Source organism: Marmota flaviventris, chromosome 4 (genome assembly GCF_047511675.1).
Source record: "Marmota flaviventris isolate mMarFla1 chromosome 4, mMarFla1.hap1, whole genome shotgun sequence".
In the NCBI taxonomy this organism is placed as follows: Eukaryota; Metazoa; Chordata; class Mammalia; order Rodentia; family Sciuridae; genus Marmota; species Marmota flaviventris.
The window spans coordinates 167,008,243-167,024,305 of NC_092501.1; the positions used below are offsets into that span (position 1 = coordinate 167,008,243).

General features: G+C 62.5%; 1 protein-coding gene across 1 annotated transcript; it reads left to right on the forward strand.

The window, feature by feature from the left end:
• The first annotated feature begins 219 nt into the window (after nucleotides 1-219).
• On the forward strand, nucleotides 220-11,008 carry Grk1 (G protein-coupled receptor kinase 1). The gene is made up of 7 exons (XM_027938897.2): nucleotides 220-918; nucleotides 1,866-1,993; nucleotides 3,045-3,202; nucleotides 5,330-5,413; nucleotides 7,054-7,178; nucleotides 8,590-8,791; nucleotides 10,597-11,008. Exons 1-7 carry the CDS (start codon nucleotides 220-222, stop codon nucleotides 10,893-10,895), a joined length of 1,695 nt encoding a protein of 564 aa, XP_027794698.1. The 3' UTR covers nucleotides 10,896-11,008.
• The last annotated feature ends 5,055 nt before the right edge of the window (nucleotides 11,009-16,063 follow it).

Sequence of the window (16,063 nt, forward strand, 5' to 3'; positions counted from 1 at the left end):
TGAGAGCCACCCCCAAGGTGCCCTCCCTGTCCCGGGGCTGGGATTTAGTCAGTGCTGTGTCAGCCCCGGCTCCTCCTGGGCGTCCTCACCACTGCTGGGAGCTCTTCCTGGTCCCCCAAGGGCAGGAGCCGGCCGCAGGCCAAGGGCAGCGAGTGGCGCCCAGGGCCTGGCCTTGGCTGATGTCTCCTCAGGCCTGAGCAGGCAGGAGGCAGCGCCAGGATGGACTTTGGGTCTCTGGAGACCGTGGTGGCCAACTCTGCCTTCATCGCTGCCCGGGGCAGCTTTGACGGGAGCAGCGCCCCGTCTTCCAGGGACAAGAAGTACCGGGCCAAGCTCCGGCTGCCCCCGCTGTCCAAGTGCGAGGGCCTCCGGGACAGCCTCGACTCGGAGTTCCAGAGTGTGTGCCGGGAGCAGCCCATCGGCAAGCGGCTCTTCCAGCAGTTTCTGAGGGCTGACCAGAGGCACGAGCCGGCTGTGGGGCTCTGGCTGGACATTGAGGACTATGACACGGTGGACGGTGACCTGCGGCCGCGGAAGGCACAGAGCATTGTGGCCACGTACCTGGACCCCCAGGCCGAGCTCTTCTGCAGCTTTCTGGATGAGGGGACCATGTCGAAGGTGAAGGGGGCGGCCGAGGGGGGCCAGGATGGGCTCTTCCGGCCGCTGCTGCAGGCCACGCTGGAGCACCTGAGCCAGGCCCCCTTCCAGGAGTACCTGGGCAGCCTGCACTTCCTGAGGTTCCTGCAGTGGAAGTGGCTGGAGGCCCAGCCTGTCGGGGAGGACTGGTTCCTGGACTTCAGGGTCTTGGGGAAGGGTGGCTTTGGGGAGGTGTCTGCCTGCCAGATGAAGGCCACCGGCAAGATGTACGCCTGCAAGAAGCTGAACAAGAAGCGTCTGAAGAAGAGGAAGGGGTACCAGGTGGGCACGGCGACCAGCAGCAGGGCCTGCTCTCGTGGTCCAGATGGAGGCTGCAGGCCCTGGAGGACCCGCCAAGCTGCACGCTGCCCTCGCCGCTGGTCCCGGGGCCTGTGGTCCTTCCTGGGTTCCTGGCCGGTGGACCCTGCCTGTCAGGGATTGCTCTCTGGAGTCGGCCCCCTCTGGAAGTTCAAAGCCCGCTTCCGCTGCAGCAGGGGAGGTGCTGGGGAAGGAGGCCGGGCTCTGAGGGAGGCCGGGCTCTGTGAGCCACACGTCTCTCGGACTGGCCTGGCCCGGGGCTGGGGTGCGGGGTTGGCCTCCTGGGAGGACAGGAGTCAGCGTCTTGCCGACTCCTCTGCTGGCACCAGAGTGTCCAGCCAGGCAGGGTCAGTGGGAGCTGCTCAGCCTAGAAGGACGCAGCTGTGAGCTGGACGTGACCACTCCCAGGGTGGTCCGTGGCAATCTTGAAAGGGCAGTTCATGCCAGGCCATTCGTGTCTGACCTTTAGCCTCCTGAGGGTCTTGCTGCAGGCTGAGGCGAGCCCGGCCCGTCTTGCCCTGCACCCCGATGCCCCCCGTGGTCTCAGGACAAAGCCAGACAGAGGAGCAGAGCTCTTTGGGCAGAGGCTGGCAGGACGGGGCAGGGCGGCAGCAGGGGAGCTGGCTGGACCCAGGAAGCACTGAGAGGGAGAGCAGCACCGCGGCAGGGAGATGGCGGTCGGCTGGGTGGTGGGACCCCCTTGGCTGGAGATGCCCCAGAGGCGCCAGGCCCAGTCCGAGGTGGCTTCTCATGCCTGTCCCCCTGTGTGCTGGGTGTGTGGAAAGGGTCTCAAGGTACTTCAATTGCTTCTGAAACTGGGCACACAGTCCTGCATGAGTCTGGCCTGTGGCCACTGGTGCAGGCGGCCTGGGCCCCTCCACATGCCTCTGGTTTCCTCCTCTGCCCTCCAGGGCGCCATGGTCGAGAAGACCATCCTGAGCAAAGTGCACAGCAGGTTCATCGTCTCTCTGGCCTATGCTTTCGAGACCAAGACTGACCTCTGCCTGGTGATGACCATCATGAATGGAGGTGACCTAAGGTAGAGGGCCGTCCAGTCTGGTGGCCCGCGAGCTGAGCACATCTGCTGGGGCCCCATCAGAAGCCCCTCTGTCCTCCCGAGCTGGTGCCTGTCTCAGCCCACACCAGGACAGCAACCCCCAGGGGCCCTGGCCAGGCTGGTCATGGGTGCCTCCTGGTTCTGCTCCCTGACCTGAGGCCGCCCGAGGGCCTCGCACCTCACACCTCACCAGGGGCCGGTGCGTGGTGATCGACGCCCTTGCTGCCCTCCCGGGAGGGAGCGGCCAATGTGGGCTGGCGGTGTGTGCAGCCCAGCAGCGTGTGCGCCCTGACCCGTCCCTGGGCGACTCTGAGGCCAGCTGGGCTCCCAGGAAGGTCGGGGGCCAGGGCCTGGAGCTTGGTCTGGGCCTTGGTGTCCCCGTCTGTGAAACGGGACCCATGCCCAGGACACGCTGTCCTGGACCCGGCCTGGGCCGGCCCTGGAGCCGCGGGGGCCCTGGCTGGGAGGCCCACACTGCCTCCCGCACCCGCCCTCACACCAAGGGCCCTTCTCTCTGGCTGCTTGGGTTCCAGTGAGGGACGTGAGGGCCACACAGCAGCCTTCGAGGGCCCAGGGAGGAGACGCGGGCGGCTCTCAGGGCCACCTGCCCCTCCGCACGTGCAGGGCTAGCAGCTGCTGCCTGCCCCTCCTGTTGCCCTCAGCTGGGGCCTGGCCACCCCCCCGCTGCCCAGGGCACCGCTTCCTCAGAGCTGTGGGCTGGGCCTCTCTTGAGACAAGGAAGGGTGGACTTCAGGCAGGACTGGGCAGGGGACGCTGCAAGTCCACCGGGGGCTCGAGGTCGGGTGAGGACCACTCGTGCCTGCCGTGGGCCACGCCCGTCAGCAGGGACCAGGCGGCCACTGGCCCCCGTGTGGACTGGCAAGTGGCCTTGGGCTCTGGGAGGACAGGCCCCTGACCGCAGCTCCTGCCTTTGGACGTCGTGGTGGGGTGCAGGGAGCCGGGGCCCCCGGCCGCCTGGGCCTGTCCCGGGCAGGCTGTGGCCAGGGGCCGGTGCTCTGCACGTTCCGCCCAGGTACCACATCTACAGCGTGGACGAGGAGAGTCCCGGCCTCCCGGAGCCGCGCGCCGTCTTCTACACGGCCCAGATGCTGAGCGGCCTGGAGCACCTGCACCGGAGACGGATCGTCTACCGCGACCTCAAACCCGAGAACGTGCTGCTGGACGACGGGGGTGAGCGGTGGACGGCTGGGCGGGCCGTGCTTCACCACTCCCAGTGGTCGCCGCCGGCTCTGAAGGACTGAGGGTGGGTGGCGGGCGGCCCAGCACCCTGCTCCGTGGGCCCTAGGCACGGCCACTCCTGGGCCAAGGCCAGGGGACCCTGGGCAGGACACAAGCAGAAGTCACTGTCAGCCCTGCTACCCGCAGGCTGTGTGCCCCCGGGCCCCTGCAGTCAGGGTGTGTGTGTGGTGTGTGTGTGTGTGGTGTGTGTGTGTGGTGTGTGTGTGTGTGTGTGTGTGTGTGTGTGGTGTGTGTGTGTGTGGTGTGTGTGTGTGTGTGTGTGTGGTGTGTGTGGTGTGTGGTGTGTGTGGTGTGTGTGGTGTGTGGTGTGTGTGTGGTGTGTGTGTGGTGTGTGTGTGGTGTGTGTGTGTGTGTGTGGTGTGTGGTGTGTGGTGTGTGTGGTGTGTGTGTGGTGTGTGTGTGGTGTGTGTGTGTGTGTGTGGTGTGTGTGTGGTGTGTGGTGTGTGGTGTGTGTGGTGTGTGGTGTGTGTGGTGTGTGTGTGGTGTGTGTGTGGTGTGTGTGTGTGTGTGTGGTGTGTGTGTGGTGTGTGTGTGTGGTGTGTGTGGTGTGTGGTGTGTGTGGTGTGTGTGTGTGGTGTGTGTGGTGTGTGGTGTGTGTGTGGTGTGTGTGTGGTGTGTGTGTGTGTGTGTGGTGTGTGTGTGGTGTGTGTGGTGTGTGGTGTGTGTGGTGTGTGTGTGTGGTGTGTGTGGTGTGTGGTGTGTGTGGTGTGTGTGGTGTGTGGTGTGTGTGTGGTGTGTGTGTGGTGTGTGTGTGGTGTGTGTGTGTGTGTGTGGTGTGTGGTGTGTGTGGTGTGTGGTGTGTGTGGTGTGTGGTGTGTGTGGTGTGTGTGTGTGGTGTGTGTGGTGTGTGGTGTGTGTGTGGTGTGTGTGTGGTGTGTGTGTGTGTGTGTGGTGTGTGTGGTGTGTGTGTGTGTGGTGTGTGGTGTGTGTGTGGTGTGTGGTGTGTGTGGTGTGTGTGTGTGGTGTGTGGTGTGTGTGTGTGGTGTGTGGTGTGTGTGTGGTGTGTGTGGTGTGTGTGTGGTGTGTGTGGTGTGTGTGTGGTGTGTGTGTGGTGTGTGTGTGTGGTGTGTGGTGTGTGTGTGTGGTGTGTGGTGTGTGTGTGGTGTGTGTGTGGTGTGTGTGGTGTGTGTGTGTGGTGTGTGTGTGTGTGTGGTGTGTGGTGTGTGTGTGGTGTGTGTGTGGTGTGTGTGGTGTGTGTGTGTGTGTGTGGTGTGTGTGTGGTGTGTGTGTGTGGTGTGTGGTGTGTGTGTGTGGTGTGTGGTGTGTGTGTGGTGTGTGTGGTGTGTGTGTGGTGTGTGTGTGGTGTGTGTGTGGTGTGTGTGTGGTGTGTGTGGTGTGTGTGTGGTGTGTGTGTGTGTGTGTGGTATTTGTGGTGTGTGTGATGTAGTGTGTGTGTATTTTCTGTGTCCTGTGGGTGTGTGCTGCATTTGTGTGTCCTGTATGTGTGTCCTGGGTGTGCTGGGTGTGTCCTGTATGTGTGTCCTGGGTGTGCTGTGTGTGTCCTGGGTGTGCTGGGTGTGTCCTGGGTGTGTGCAGGGTGTGCTGGGTGTGTCCTGGGTGTGTGCAGGGTGTGCTGAGTGTGTCCTAGGTGTGCTGAGTGTGCTGTGCGTGTGTGCAGGGTGTGCTGGGTGTGTCCTAGGTGTGCTGAGTGTGCTGTGCGTGTGTGCAGGGTGTGCTGGGTGTGTCCTAGGTGTGCTGAGTGTGCTGTGCGTGTGTGCAGGGTGTGCTGGGTGTGTCCTAGGTGTGCTGGGTGTGCTGAGTGTGCTGTGCGTGTGTGCTGAGTGTGCTGGGTGTGTCCTGGGTGTGCTGGGTGTGGCCTGGGTGTGCTGGGTGTGCTGGGTGTGTGCAGGGTGTGCTGGGTGTGTGCAGGGTGTCCTGGGTGTGCTGTGCGTGTGTGCAGGGTGTCCTGGGTGTGCTGTGTGTGTCCTGGGTGTGCTGGGTGTGTCCTGGGTGTGCTGGGTGTGTGCTGGCTGTGCTGCCTGTGTGGCCAGGGTGCCCGCGGGCAGCGGCCTGCCGGGCCCTGCTCTCGGGGCGAGTGACCGCAGCGTGCTGTTCCAGGCAACGTCCGCATCTCGGACCTGGGGCTGGCCGTGGAGCTGCCGGAGGGGCAGAGCAAGACCAGGGGCTACGCAGGGACGCCAGGTGAGGCCGTGCTCAGGGGAGGTGCGGTGGGCCTCGCGCGGTCAACAGCCAGGGTCCACTGGCTGCCCCTGGGGCCGCCCGTGACGGCTTCCTGCCTGCTGAAGCCGCCCGCGGGGGCGTGACGAGCAGGGGCCCAGGGCAGGACCTCAGGGCCTGGGCTGCAGAGAAGGGTCTGTGCTGGCCTCGGGGAGTCAGGCCTGGGGCCACTGCGGGGTGTCTGCACACAGGCGTGTCACATGCACACACACACACACACACACTTGTGAACGTATCCATGACCCTGCCTGTGTGTGTCTGGGTGTGCAGGTATCTGACACGTGCCTCTGCATGCAGGTCTGTGCACTGGTGCGATCTGTGTGTCTGGCATGTGCGTGTGTGCGTCTGTCCTGTGTGTCCTGTGTGTGTCCCCGCGGGCAGGGAAGGAGCGGCAGAGCTGAGAAGGGCAGAGTCCAGTGGAGATCCCTCCTTAGTGCTCTGTGACCTTGGCTGATTTGCTTAACGTCTCTGGCCGTGGGTGGACACCACGGGAGGTGTGGTGTGGACGTAGCTGCTTGCCTGGTGACTGAGCCGCAGCCAGAACAGAGGTGGACCCTGCCTGGAGGGATGCGATAGCTGCATGGCCACTAGAGGGCCCCATTGCCCGCGCTCTGCCGTCAACCTGCGGGTCAGGAGCCAGTCTCTGGCCTTGACTCCCAGCAGCTCCCTGGTCAGCTGAGGCTGGCGGCAGAGGCGGGCCTGGCTCCCTGCCAAGGTCTCTGTTGGCTGAGGATGGTGTCTTCCGTGTGCAGGGCGGGCACAGGGTAGGTGCCCGGGCGCTCAGGACCCACCACAGCATGTTGCTGGGCGGGCCACACGTCCTGTCGGTGGGCCCAGGGCCTGGACGGGCAGGATGGGCTGCGCCACACTGACACTCAGCTGCAGCTGTGTCTCTGCTACCAGTGTGCTGGCCCTGGTCGGTGCCCAGGGGTCCGTGGGGGAGGTGGGCAGGACCCTCTGTGATGGAACCACCTGACCCCCAGGCGAGGATGGCCCTGGTGGCAGTTCAGGGCAGGCCTGTGGGCCCAGCTGGCCACTTGCCTCCTGGTCAGCCGGAGGAGAGGAGCTCTGCTCCCTCCTCTGCACAGTGAGGGTTGACTGGTGGCCCTGGAGGGTGCAGGAGTGGGGTCAGCTCAGCCGGTGCTGGACAGGTGCTGCCAGGCAGCGCCCGGCTGAGGTCTCCCTGCAGGACGCCTGCCCTGCTCTGGGAGCGTCCCGTGGGTCTCGGCCGGGCCAAGGTGCCTGGCCCGTTCCTGGGGTGCCTGGCTGTCCTTTGGGGGGGCCTGGCCAGGGTCTGTGCTCTTGGTCCTTGCCTGGAGTGAGTGAGAAGCCCGCAGGGCCGTCTCTGCCCTCGGCTGGCTTGCCCGGCGTGTCCTGCAGGGTCCAGGGAGGGAGAGGAGGCCCACCCCATGGGTGCAGGGCTTGGGTTCCCGGCCATGGGACACTTGGCCAGGGAACACGGGCTGAGCCGGGCACTGTCGTTGTCAGCCCGGGGTGCTGCAGGCCTCCAGGGGTGGAGAGCAGCAGGTGCCAGTGTCCCCGAGGGTCAGCAGTGCTGAGACCCTGCGGTGCGGCTCGCTCAACCTGCAGCTGTGTCCCCGCAGGCTTCATGGCCCCCGAGCTCCTGCTCGGCGAGGACTACGACTGCTCTGTGGACTACTTTGCCTTGGGGGCCACCCTGTACGAGATGATCGCCGCTAGAGGTCCTTTCCGAGCCCGAGGAGAGAAGGTGGGCGCGGCCCAGTGGGGGTCTTGCCGTGGCCCCGTTGGCTGGGACATCGTGGGGTGGTTTAGAGGACCACTGGGGGTGCAGGCTCAGGTCAGGGGTCTTGCTCCTGGTGTTGCTCTCGAGGGTGACACCCTAGGACCCTAGAGACCACCCAGGCTGCCAGCTCCCAAGGCTGCAGGTCCTTTTGCCCCAGAATGAGAGGTGGCAGAGGAAGTGTCCCCACAGAGCCTGCTGCCCTCCCCTTCTGAGTGGCAGACTGAGACCTGAGACTCATTCATGGGCCCTGTTCACAAAAGGGCTGCTGCTGCACCATCCCAAGGCCTGGCCACCCACGGCTCCGTAGCTCCCTGGCTGCCAGGCCGCTGTTGGGCACACAGGTCACAGTGGCTCATGCTCCTGGGCAGCTGCTACTTTTCAATTTAGTACAGCCAGCTCCCCTCCTCCGCACACTTCAAAATCCTGCTGCCTAGCATGGGCACAGAGCTGACCTGAATGTCCTGGAGGGAGGTGGACCTCTCGTGGTTCCTGTTCAGCCCCGTCCCCCAAAGCATCTCAGAACTTTGGCTTTCCTGCCACTCAAACAAGAAAGAGCCCCTGAAGGTGGCTCTGCCGGGCTCATGGCCAGCAGGGTGGCTCTAGGTGTACTCCCTCCACAGGTGTGGACGGAGCCCGGGGGCTGTGTGGCCGAGGCAGGGCAGAGCTAGAGCCAGGGGCCAGGATCTCTGTGGTGTCCTGCCAATGGGAGCAGCACCTCACAGTGCCCTCAAATGCAGCCCTGTCCAGCTCTGAACCCACCACCCCACGGCTGCCTGGGGGCCTGGCCCTGACTGGTGGGGTTCAGTCCCCTATGCTGGTCTCCCCAGGATGGGCGTTGGAACAGGCTGAATTCTGAGCTCCTGGTGGTCAGTGTCCACGCCCCCCGTGCTCAGTCACTCTGCATCCACCTCTACCAGTGTGGCAGGGGACTCGCCTGCGGGTGGGCTGGGGTGTCGGGGAGGAGCGTCCAGCCTGGCCTGCAGGTGGGCTTGGGGTGTCGGGGAGGAGTGTCCAGCCTGGCCTGCGGGTGGGCTTGGGGTGTCAGGGAGGAGCTTCCAGCCTGGCCTGGGGGTGGGCTTGGGGTGTCGGGGAGGAGCGTCCAGCCTGGCCTGCGGGTGGGCTGTTGGGATGTCCGGGAGGAGCGTCCAGCCTGGCCTGCGGGTGGGCTGGGGTGTCCTGGAGGAGCGTCCAGCCTGGCCTGCGGGTGGGCTGCTGGGGTGTCGGGGAGGAGCGTCCAGCCTGGCCTGCGGGTGGGCTGGGGTGTCGGGGAGGAGCGTCCAGCCTGGCCTGCAGGTGGGCTGGGGTGTCGGGGAGGAGCGTCCAGCCTGGCCTGCGGGTGGCCTTGACACAGGGGTGTGTCCACCCTGGCCGGCAGGTGGAGAACAAGGAGCTCAGGCAGCGCGTCCTCTCGGAGCCCGTTTCGTACTCAGACAGGTTCGGCCGGGCCAGCAGGGACTTCTGTGAGGCCCTGCTGGAGAAGGACCCGGAGAAGCGCCTGGGCTTCAGAGATGGCTCCTGCGACGGGCTGCGTGCCCACGCCCTTTTCAAAGACATCAGCTGGAGGAAGCTAGAGGCCGGTACTGTTGGGCACCTTGGGCCTGAGGGACTGCATGGCCCTTGCATCCCTGCCCTGTCCAGTGGTGGGTCCCCAGCTACCTCTTGCCCAGCAATGCCACCCAGCCCTCTGTCCATCCCCAGCATGCCGGGCCTGGGCACTGCAGTGGGCGTGTGACCCTGAGTTCAGCTGTGCTTGGTGTCCACCCTGTGGCTCTGAAGGCCATAGCCATGGGAGGCAGGGTACTCACACTGTGGAGAGGTGTGGTCATGACCATGGCTGTCCTCAAACTGTGTGTGTCCACCTGTGTCCTCACCGTGTCTTCAAGCATGATGTGCACATTTGTGAGTCTGTGTGTATGTGTGCTCCTGGGCGTGTCTATGCGTGTGTGTCTGAGAGGGACGTGGAAGGCCCAGCTGTCCCTCCAGGAGCCTGGTGGAAGACCTGGACATCATCACGATACAACTGTGCCTAGGACAGAGCCGGGGGCCCGGGGCCAGCTCAGCTCCCTGGGGAGAAGCTGTCCCGGGAAGGTCAGGCAGGGAAGTGGGCTCTGCGTGGGAGAGCCGTCAGGACACAGGCCCCAGGAAGGACGCGGGTCCTGGGAGCCCCAGGACTGTGCTGCGCCAGACCAGGCTGAGTCGGGGTGTCCAGTGCAGCTGGTGGGGAAGGAGCACACAGAGGCCTTGGAGGGGCAGCAGCTGGCCGCCTGCACCCGCGTGTCTGTGTGAAGGCGGGGGCTAGGGGGCGCCCAAGGACCTTGTGCACCGAGGGAGGGTCTGGGGGTCTGCACACGTGGGGCTCGTCAGGGACTGGCATCCTGCATCTGCTGGCTCCTGGGCATGTGAGCAGAGGCCATCTTGGGAGGGAGGGTCAGTGGGGTCAGTCCCCCCAAGCCGCAGCTGCAGCAGCAAGCCCACCTGGGCACGAACCAGGGGCTCTGGGCCACAGAGAGGTCGAGGGAGCTGCTGAGGGCCGGAGCAGGAGGGCTGCTCTCAGCAGGCTTTGGGGGGGTCTGGGGAGTGCGGGCGAGGGCTGGGTGGCTCATGGTACACTGCCCAGCCCGGCTTCAGGCATCCAGCTGTCCACACAGCACAGAGCACTGGACCCCAGGCCGGGATCTGAGAGACGCTGCTTTTCTCCTGGGCTGCTGGAGGCCCATGCTCTGTCCTCCTCACCTGGGCCTCCTCTCACCTGTCCTCCTCACCTGGGCCTCCTCTCATCTGTCCTCCTCACCTGGGCCTCCTCTCACCTGCCCTCCTCACCTGGACCTCCTCTCACCTGGGCCTCCTCACCTGGCCTCCTCTCACCTGTCCTCCTCACCTGGGCCTCCTCTCACCTGGCCTCCTCACCTGGGCCTCCTCTCACCTGGCCTCCTCACCTGGGCCTCCTCTCACCTGTCCTCCTCACCTGGGCCTCCTCTCACCTGGCCTCCTCACCTGGGCCTCCTCTCACCTGCCCTCCTCACCTGGGCCTCCTCTCATCTGTCCTCCTCACCTGGGCCTCCTCTCACCTGCCCTCCTCACCTGGGCCTCCTCTCACCTGGCCTCCTCACCTGGACCTCCTCTCACCTGGGCCTCCTCACCTGGCCTCCTCACCTGGGCCTCCTCTCATCTGTCCTCCTCACCTGGGCCTCCTCTCACCTGGCCTCCTCACCTGGGCCTCCTCTCACCTGGCCTCCTCACCTGGGCCTCCTCTCACCTGTCCTCCTCACCTGGGCCTCCTTTCACCTGGCCTCCTCACCTGGGCCTCCTCTCACCTGGGCCTCCTCACCTGCCCTCCTCACCTGGGCCTCCTCTCACCTGCGCCTCTCTCTGTACCCCACAGGACTGCTGACTCCTCCCTTCATCCCTGACTCCAGAACTGTCTATGCGAAGAGCATTCAGGACGTGGGTGCCTTTTCCACCGTCAAGGGTGTGGCCTTTGACAAAGCAGACTCGGAATTCTTCCAGGAATTTGCCTCGGGCAACTGTCCCATTCCCTGGCAGGAGGAGATGATCGAGACGGGCATCTTCGGGGAGCTGAACGTATGGCGCCCTGACGGGCAGATGCCGGATGACATGAAGGGAGTCCCCGTGGAGGAGACGGCCCCCGTGTCCAAGTCAGGAATGTGTCTGGTCTCCTAGCCACGCTCCCGACAGGAGCAGCTCTGGGTGGACATGCAGACCTCTGGGTCAGCCCGTGGCCCTCAAGGGCGGGCACCAGCTCCCTTCCCCCTTCTCAAGGTCGAGAAGCCTGCCCAGCCCAGAGCAGATCAGCCGCCCCCAGGAGCCCCGGGCCCACCAATGTGGTCGTCCACCTTCTCGTCTCACTTCACTCAAAGGAGGCAGGAAAACATTCCAGGTGCAATAAGGCAGCAACAGATGGGCCCAAGGCCTTGCAGAGATGCACCAGAGGACCGCCCTTCTGGGCAGTGCTGGCCAAGGTGCAGTCAGAAGCCTGGGGCAGCTTGCGTCTCCTGGGCCTCCGTTGCTAATACCCCAGCCCAGGTCCCTCGGAAGGAGGCCAGCTCTCAGTCAGATGAGGGCGGCAAGCCACAGCTGCAAGAGGCTGGACTCTGGGATGGTCCCGGACTCCATACTGGCCCTGCTCCCAGCCACCGCACTTCAGGGACCCCCACTCGGGGACATTGAGTCTTGTGGGAGTGGAAATGGTGGGACCTCCCTGAGCTCAGCTGGGAATCACTGCCTCCACGAAGTGGCAGGGAAGCTGCCTCAGGGGCCAGCGAAAACTGGTGGTGGACACTGTGTCCTATTTCATCTCCTCTGTCACCCCTGGGGTGGACGTCTGTGTTCTCATTAACACCACCTGTGGTATAGTTGTATAGCTATCTCCTCAGTGCGCAGCCCCTGTGGTGGACGCCATCTCCTCGGTCCACAGCACCGGTGGTGGACGCCATCTCCTCGGTCCACAGCACCGGTGGTGGATGCCCATCTATCTCATCTCCTCCATCACCACCTGTGGTGGACGCCCGTCTCCTTGGTTCACAGCACCTGTGGTGGACACTGTGTCTCAGTACATAGCACCTGTGGTGGACGCCATCTCCTCTATCACCACCTGTGGTGGACGCCCGTCTCCTTGGTCCACAGCACCTGTGGTGGACACCGTCTCCTTGGTCCACAGCACCTGGCAAACCTGCACCTCCCGGGCCCTCAGTGACCCCGTAGGCCCACCTCACTGGGCAACCAGAGCTCCATGCCCCTGACTTCCACCTCCTTCCCAGAGGGGCAAAGGCACCTGGCTGAGAGGCCGTGGGCTGCAGGAGGCTGAGGCGGGCAGCTCTCCCACCTGTCCAGCTGCCAGTGGCCCCTGCTCTCTGGTAGGTGTTCCCACTGACTTCCTACCCCAGCGGTGTCTTCAGGGTCTTTGGGACCTCTACTGGGGGTGGTCTCTCAGGAACAGTCATCCTTCCTGCTGACCCTAGCAACTTGCAGCCTTCTAGGTCCTAGATCTGAGGTCCTGCCTGGACGCTGGCCAGCAGCTGCAACTCATCTGCTGTGCTTCATGATCTCCTGGGGAGGAGGGCAGCAGAGACCAGGGCCCTGCTGCAGGAGACTGGCACGTCTCTCAGGAAGCCTGGACACTGCTCATGGCAGGCCTGGGGTCCTCTGCAGAGAGCCCCCAGTTCTGACCCTACCGGAGACCCTCCTGGGACCCACATCATGCGGTGTCCTCTCTTGCATGGCTGTCGCTGGGGCCTGATGGGCAGTGTTCCACTTCTGACCCCCTGAGACCTGCAGCTGTGGTGACCCTAGCCCCCTCACTTCCATAGTGATTCTAGAAACTTTCTGCCCTCCAGAGGGGAGCAGGGGGAGCAGGAGATGCCCTGGGGAGGTGCAGTCAGAAAGGACTTTGGAGAAAAGGATGGTTCCGTTAAAGGACTATTAAAAATACCAACAAAGAGGGCAGGTTCCTTGGATCGTGGTATGAATTCCCACTTGCATTCTTTCTTTTAAAATTGAACGTACATATGCATGCATGTGCTTACATACACACACCTTAAACACAGCTACACACTCACCCATACACGCTCCTGCACACACATGCACACCTGCACACACCTGAACACACACCTGCACACACACACACACCTGAACACACACCTGCACACACACCTGCACACACACCTGTGTAAACCTCTACACAGACCCATACACATGCATAATTCTGCCTACACCTGCACACACCTGTACACACCTGCATACACCTGTACATACCTGTGCACACACTACTATGCACCCCCGCACACTCCAGCATACATCCTATACATCCCTCATGTATACACCCCTGCATACATGCGTGCACACACACCTGCACACGTGCACGCACTTGCACATCCCCCCACCCTTACACACATCTTCATATTCTCCTACACACCCTGGCTGGTTAGGGGGAGCCTTGATGGTTGGGAGATCTCCTGAAAGGGGGGCTCCTGGCTGGGCAGCCTCCTGCATGGCTGGGCAGCCTCCCGGTCGGCGGGGCAGGCTCCTGGCTGGGCAGCCTCCTCGTTAGCTCTGTTCCTCAAGCACCAGGTGTTACCGGGCTGTAAAGGGCAGTCTCTGGCCCAAGTGCTGGGGCACCAGAAGAACGGCAGAGGCAAACCCCCTGCCTCCTGTGGCTGAGGTCCTTGGGACGTGGGAGACATGGACTGTAGGGTTCCGAGGGGTGACTGGCGCAGGTGAGACCGTGGAGAGCAGAGCAGGAAAGGAGTGTGCTAGCCCGGCTCCCGTCCCACCAGGTGGCCACAGAGGACCGTCTCCTCCCTGTTGGAGAGACCTGGGGCAAAGCTGGGGTGAGGCTGCCCAGGGCCTCATCCCCACAGAGCTCTGGAAGCACTGGGGCTCCCTCAGGACTCGGGTTGACTGGTGTGGCACCAGGGGCACTTCGGCCCCACCCAGGGGACCGCCGTGTGCCGCACTCTTTGGAAACCCTGGTTAGAGCTGGGTCCCACCTGCCCTCGTGCCAAGTGTGACGTCCACCCTGGGTGGAACTCAGTGCCCTCACCCCCAAGGGTCACTTTCCCAGCAGCTTCTGTGCCGGGGTCCAGCCCTGGCGGGATCCAGGGGTCCTGAAGGAGGAGTGGCGTCAGCCAAAGAAGAAGAGCAGGACGACAGGTTGCAAGTTATGAGCAGCGTCCAGAAAGACCTGCTGCCCCAGGGGGCCTCTGTTTTATGCCTTTTTATAGGTGTTTTTCCAGGTAGTTAATGGATAGCCTCAAAGCCTGGAGCTTCTTTGACTTACATGATTTTCAAGAGTTCCGATCTTTTCTGACATACAGTGTGACCTAAGATATTGAGTACCTTGTTCAAAATATCGTTCTGTAGCCTTAGACAGTCAGGACGTGAGCGTCGCATTTTCACCTCAATGTCTAGGGGCTAGGCTGCGCAACAGACCACATGTCTCCAGACTTTTATTCACTTCTAACTTTCAAGCGTACCTAGAGTTATTTTATCAACCTTTAGCTTTAAAGCGTACTTATGATTATTGGAAAACTTTCTTACTTTTAAACTAAAGTCCCAGTAAAACACACTTAAAATAGTGAAAGTCTAGTACTTAAAAGCCTACTACTCTGAAGTGCTTCTAAGATATATCTATATTAATTTTACATCATTTATTTTTAATTTCCAAGGTAATTTCCTTTTTTCATGTGACCTATTTAATTGCTTTCTCACAGTTTCCTTGATCCTTGGTCAAAGCATGCCAGTTCTTATGTCTCTGCAATCTTTAATAAAGGGCAGGCCTTACACCTCCACCCATGTGTCATTTATATTAACTGTGTGTTTTCCATTTTCATCATAGGTTTCTGTGGAAGGCGAAGGAGACTGTGTTGGTTGGGGAATGTATTTCTATTAGCCTCCTGCCCTCGACGGGGATACCATAAGCTACATACGGCGTTCCTTGTACTGCGGGCACAGCAATTGTCCTTCTGTAGCTAGGTGTTGTACGGGTTGTGGCTTTAGGGGGGGTTGAGGGGAGGTAATGTAAATTGTTAACATGGGGTAAACATCTCTCGTTGCTCAGGCCTGGGAATGACACCTTGTTTGTGTCCTGAGAGACACTGAAACGCACCCCATGGCCTGTCCCAACGCTGCCCTTGGTCTCATCTGGGACTCTCCTGCAGTCTCGGGCAACACGTACTGTCATTATGGATTGACACGCGCCCTGCTCTCCACGTCATGATGTCATAAACAGACACTTGATCCTCCCCATGGTTCCCGTTTCCAGATGGCGCGGCCCTGCCGCGGCATCCCCCACCTGGGACCCTGTCAGACAGCGGGTGCAGGAACGCCTTCACCACTCTGTCCCATGGAAGGTGGCCGAGGAGCGGGATCTGCCAGCATGTCCACGGGAAGCCAAGGATGGGCTGAGCGTGCCGGAGCCAGGCCCTGCCTAAGGACAGGGAGAGCGGGCCCTGCCGGTGGCCGTGTGGACTGCAGCTTGGGGTCGCGGGGTGACTCACTCTGGTGTTGCAGAGGCTGTGTCCTCATACCCGCCTAGCGGCCACACGTCACCCTTGGGCCTTTGCCCCCGGGGCTCACCTGCACCTGGGCCTGAAGATGAAGCTGCACCAGCAGAGGGTGGTTCTGATTCCACGGTTCTCGGTTTTGTTTTTGAGTAGTTTGTCTTTGGAGACAGGGTCCTGCTAAGTTGCCACCTGGCCTCGAACTGCGGGCCACCTGCCTCAGGCTCTCAGGGGCTGGATGTCAGGTGTGGCCTCTGCACCTGGCTGAAAGGCCTCAGTGTGGAACAGGACACTGAGGTGATGTGCAGTGGGCTTTCAGGGGGTGCTGACCACCCAGGAGCCTGACTGGCTCTGAGAGTGACCACAGTCCCCCTCCTGCAGCAGCAAAATGCTTTTCCAAGTCCCAACTCTGTCACTTCCAAGACACATGGGCTGAGGGGTCAGTGCCAATGAGGGGCAGAGGGAAGGCCGCAGAGCAGGCCCTGGGCTGGGGCCACCTGGGGTGTGAGACCTCCCTGCGCTGCTGCAGTTCAGGGCCACTGCTGGCCAATACCTGACCCCGCCAAGTGCTCCAAGGCCCGCGGTGGCAGGGTCTTGTTTCGGAGGCTGCAGGGCCTGGTTCTCTCCTTTCCGCAGCAGGCCCGTCTCCGGCCTGTGTGGATTTTTGTGTGAATTGAGGCGCTGGACAAGCCTGTGGTTCCAAGTGTGGGGCAGGATGGCCTTCTCTGGGGGGCAGCGCCACCTCCACGTGGGAACTCGGCCGTCTAGCCGAGACGCCTGGTTGTGCCTCTCCTGCTCAGGCCCCTGGAAGAGATATGGGGTATCCTCTTA

Coding starts and splice junctions, on each gene's coding strand:
- Grk1 (XM_027938897.2), top strand. CDS start 220: ATGGACTTTGGGTCTCTGGAGACCGTGGTGGCCAACTCTGCCTTCATC. Junction 3,203..5,329: donor CGTGCTGCTGGACGACGGGG/GTGAGCGGTGGA, acceptor GTGCTGTTCCAG/GCAACGTCCGCATCTCGGAC. Junction 8,792..10,596: donor CTGGAGGAAGCTAGAGGCCG/GTACTGTTGGGC, acceptor TGTACCCCACAG/GACTGCTGACTCCTCCCTTC.